The sequence below is a fragment of the Haliotis rufescens genome, unplaced genomic scaffold, assembly GCF_023055435.1.
Source record: "Haliotis rufescens isolate VD_foot unplaced genomic scaffold, xgHalRufe1.0.p SCAF_176, whole genome shotgun sequence".
Lineage (NCBI taxonomy): Eukaryota > Metazoa > Mollusca > Gastropoda > Lepetellida > Haliotidae > Haliotis > Haliotis rufescens.
In genome coordinates, this window is record NW_025963864.1 from 1 (window position 1) to 4,412 (window position 4,412).

General features: G+C 43.2%; 1 protein-coding gene across 1 annotated transcript; it reads left to right on the forward strand.

Moving 5' to 3' along the window:
- Positions 1–92: 92 nt before the first annotated feature.
- On the forward strand, positions 93–3,932 carry LOC125381402 (serine/threonine-protein phosphatase 6 regulatory ankyrin repeat subunit B-like). The gene has a single exon (XM_048397913.1). The coding sequence runs from the start codon at positions 93–95 to the stop codon at positions 3,930–3,932; it is 3,840 nt and encodes a 1,279-aa protein (XP_048253870.1).
- The last annotated feature ends 480 nt before the right edge of the window (positions 3,933–4,412 follow it).

Genomic DNA, 4,412 nt, shown 5'->3' on the forward strand with positions numbered 1-4,412 from the left:
ATGTTTCTACCTGTACAGATCCAATTGACCGAGAGATAAACAATACACGAACATTGTTTGTGGAAACTGAAAACTTGAAGAAAGTGAGAGAAATGTTGGCGACGTTCCATCATGTGACAATCAGTGGTGCTCCAGGTGAAGGCAAAACATCCATGGCCCTGATGCTGGGAGCTGAATACAGGAAACAGGGGTATGAGCTGGTACTGGTTGATGATCTCTCACGTGTAATCTTGTCTGACTGGCAAGGTCATGATGTATGTGTGATATTTGATGACCTATTTCAGAAGGCGGGGTCCCATATGGATGTGCCTCGTTTTAAACACCTTCTATATGACCTCCAACTGTACCTCGCAAAGTGCAAGGACAGGTCAGAGAGACGATATGAGAGTATGCAGCAGGAGTTGGGAGAGGAAGAAAGAAGAGACAATCAGTCAGACATGTACCTCATATTCACCACAGAAACCTCCGCCCTAGAACATGCAATGTTAAAACGTGAAGGTCATCCAATTTGGTTTTTCAGTAACTCTACAGTAGTATCATTGTCTTACACACCGGAGGAGAAAAAAGAAATATGGATGAAACATAAACACCATTACAAATGCAAAGCAAACGTCGATGAGATGGAACTTGGTGCATGTGATAAACAAACTGTTGGATTTCCTCTTGTATGCAAATTGTTCTCCAGTTATGCTGCCTTTCAAGAACAACATGAAACGTTTTGGGAAAATCCTGTATTCTATCTTAAACGTGAACTTGATACGGTGATTAATCGAAGGGATGACCACTCAGCTGCCCTAATCCTGGTGCTCCTGTGTGACGGGCAGCTGAACCTCAGTCAGCTGGAGACTGAATCTGACAACCCAGACCTGGATGTCTACATCAAGGCAGCTCTGTCCTTTGTAAATACATCAACCAGACAAGATATAGCTGAGGCTGTCAGGAGTTTATGTGGTTCGCTTTTGACAGAAGGAAACTTAATATCATTTTCCCATTCAATTATTTATGATATCTGTGCTTCTGTCTTGTTTGGTATTGATCCAGAATTTATCCGTAAAAGTTGCAACATTAAGTTCCTCTTTGAGCATGTACAGGATCAGCAAGCAGACATTGCTCCCGTCAAAACACACCAGCTCATCATTCCTTTCTCAGAGGCCTACAGTGGAACCATTGTTGACAGAACGGCTGATTATATTGCCAGTGGTTCTTTAAGTGAATACATCATGCATCCCATATGTAGAAGAAAGGAAATAGCTGACAAATTATCTCAAATGATTAAAGATCCCACTTCTCTGTCTCATGATGATATGCATAACATCTTCCATTATGCATGCGTCACTGGGAACAAGAATATCATAAAGCGACTTGTTCCTCACTGTGACATCAATAGACGTGGGTTGAATTGCTGGACGCCAGTTATGTACGCAGTTGTCTCTGGACAGAAGAAAAGTTTGAAACTCCTGGTGAAACACAAAGCTGATATCAAACTATGTGACAGCAACAACAACAGCTTATTACATTTGGCCATTGAGAATGGAACAACTGCCAGTGTAGAATATCTACTTAAAGAATTGAAATGTGACATCCACACTCGAGGAATGCATGGCTGGACACCACTTGTGTGTGCAGTGTTTGCTGGGAAGAAGGATGTTTTGGATGTTCTTTTGAAACACAAAACTGACAATAGATTAAGAGATACAAACATCAGGAATGCGATACATCTGGCATGTGGGTGTGGGATTAATTCCATTGTGGAACGCCTGCTGCAATTAACGGATGTGAATGCATCTGGTAAACATGGCCAGACACCCATAATGTGTTCTGCATCATCTGGAAAGAAGAACACGTTTGACCTTCTTTTGTCAAGAAAGGCCAACATCAACCTGACTGATGATGACAACAACAGCCTCCTTCATGTGGCTTGCAAGTCGGACGATACATCAATTTTAGAGTATCTACTTACACAGCTTGACATCAATAAGCCAGGAAAACATGGCTGGACTCCGGTGATGAAGGCAGCTGTGAATGGAAGGAAGGATGTATTTGACCTGCTTGTGAAAGAGAGAGCGAATCTTGAACTGACTGATGACAGTGGTAACAATCTCCTCCATCTTGCATGTCACGGCGGAAATGCCTCCATTGTGAAATACCTACTCCCACAGTTTAACATCAACAGTCGTGGAGGAAATGGCTGGACGCCAGTGATGTATGCCGCTGTCAATGGAGACAGCGATGTGTTCCGCCTGCTTGTGTCAAAGGATGCTGATCTCTCCCTGGAAGATGACTACAATAGCTCTGTATTCCATTTGGGATGTATCGGAGGAAACAGAACCATAGTGAAAGATCTACTGACAAAAGCTGATAAGAACAGTCAGGGAAACCTTGGGAGAACAGGAATCATGAAGTCTGCTCGGGCAGGCAATGCTGATGTTTTCAAACTCCTTGTGTCAAAGAAAGTTGATCTCAAAACAGTTGATGATAACAATGATACTATACTTCACCATGCCAGTCAAGGAGGAAACTGCTTCATTGTGGAATATTTGATAGAGAAACAGTTTGACATAAATTGTCGTGGAAAAAACGATTTGACAACAGTGATGTCTGCAGCATGGTCTGGAAATAAAGATGCATTTGAACTACTTTCTTCAAAACAAGATTCCATGTCCGCATACAATGTATATCGTGACACAATACTTCACTTGGCATGTGAAGGCGGAAATATATCCATTGTACAATCACTTCTGTTGAGAATGGATGTTAACATTCGGGGAAAGAATGGCCGGACTCCAGTCATGGCTGCAGCTGTGGCAGGGAAGAAGGATGTGTTTGACTTTCTGGTTTCAAAGAAAGCTGATCTCACACTGACTGATGACAACAAAAACAACAGTCTTCATCTTGGATGCCGAGGTGGAAATACATTCATCATAGAGCATCTCATACCACTGTTTGACATGAACAGTCCTGGAGAAGATGGATTGACACCATTAATGATGGGAGCTCTCAGTGGGAAGAAGGAGGCTTATGATCTGATTGCAAGAAATGGGGGTAATCAATCATTAACTGCCTCTGAAAATGATGATGTTCTTCATGCAGCCTGTCTTGGGGGTAATCTAGCCATTGTTAAGCAGGTGATTGACAGCTTTGACATCAACACCGGGGGAAGGAATGGCGAGACTCCTCTGATGCGAGCAGTCTGTGGAGGCCACATTGCTGTGTACAGATACTTGATGTCCCGTGGTGCTGACCATACTCTGGTGGACAATGACGGACACACTCTACTACATCTTGCATGTCATCACGGACAGCTTGCAATGTTGAAACATATCTTTGCTGATTTTGATGTCAACTCAAAGGACAATATGGGCCTCACACCTGTCATGACGGGTGTACTGCACAGAAAAGCTGCAGTTGTCAAATACCTGACAAATAGAGGCACGGATTTGACTTCAGTTGACAACACAGGAGACGATGCCCTTACTCTCGCCCTGAAACTCGGTAACAGACAAATCATAAAACAACTGGACAGAAAACAAGCCAAGAAGGCGACACAATGGAATGAACTGATGAAGTCCCTGGTCAGGGGGGAAGTAGTTTTCCTGAAGACCTACAGTCGAGGGAGTGCTGACTTGGTTCAGACAGACCAGGATGGAGACAGTTTACTACATCTGGCCTGTCGAGGAGGCAACAGACAGTGTGTGGAGTATCTGCTCCCATCCTATGACGTCAATGTCCGTGGCCGCCATGGCTGGACACCGGTGATGATGGCGGCTGTTTGTGGACATGCTGATGTCTTCCAGCTACTGGTGGATCATGAGGCAGATCTCTTCCTGGACTCACCCACAGGAGAGAATATGCTCACACTGGCTCGGCGTGGAAACAACAAAGACATAATCACACAAATAGAGAAATATGATTGGAATGAAAGTATTCCATGAAGATTAAATCTGAGCAAAGTATTGAATTCTCCATTTATATTGAACTTACATCTTCATATTTTTTTGCAAATAACGAATGGAAAGGAGAGTGACAGACCCATGGCATAACGTCACAGTGATAACTTTAATGAAAAGTCCGCCTGTGTATCCTTGTTTGTTGAAAGCATGATACTCACATATGTAGTTATGTGAACAGCACACATTGATTACTTGGCGATCAGGTGCTACACAATCGCGTTTGTTAACCGTAAATAACGTTTATGCAATGCCACGACTTGCGGAAAGTCAACGTCCATGCGCCGAGGGTATGCCACAATCAGGAAAGGCGCAAAACTAATTTGCCAGACATATCAATGTTCATCCAGACACAATGTTATCTCTGTGGAGACGTTATCTACTGCAAAACAGCACTCATGTATGAGACACGTCAACAAGACAACCATATTCGGTTGATATTACAGAATTGATACCAAACTGATA

Bases quoted from the DNA above. Each gene is read 5' to 3' on its own strand.
- LOC125381402 (XM_048397913.1), top strand. From the start codon at position 93: ATGTTGGCGACGTTCCATCATGTGACAATCAGTGGTGCTCCAGGTGAA.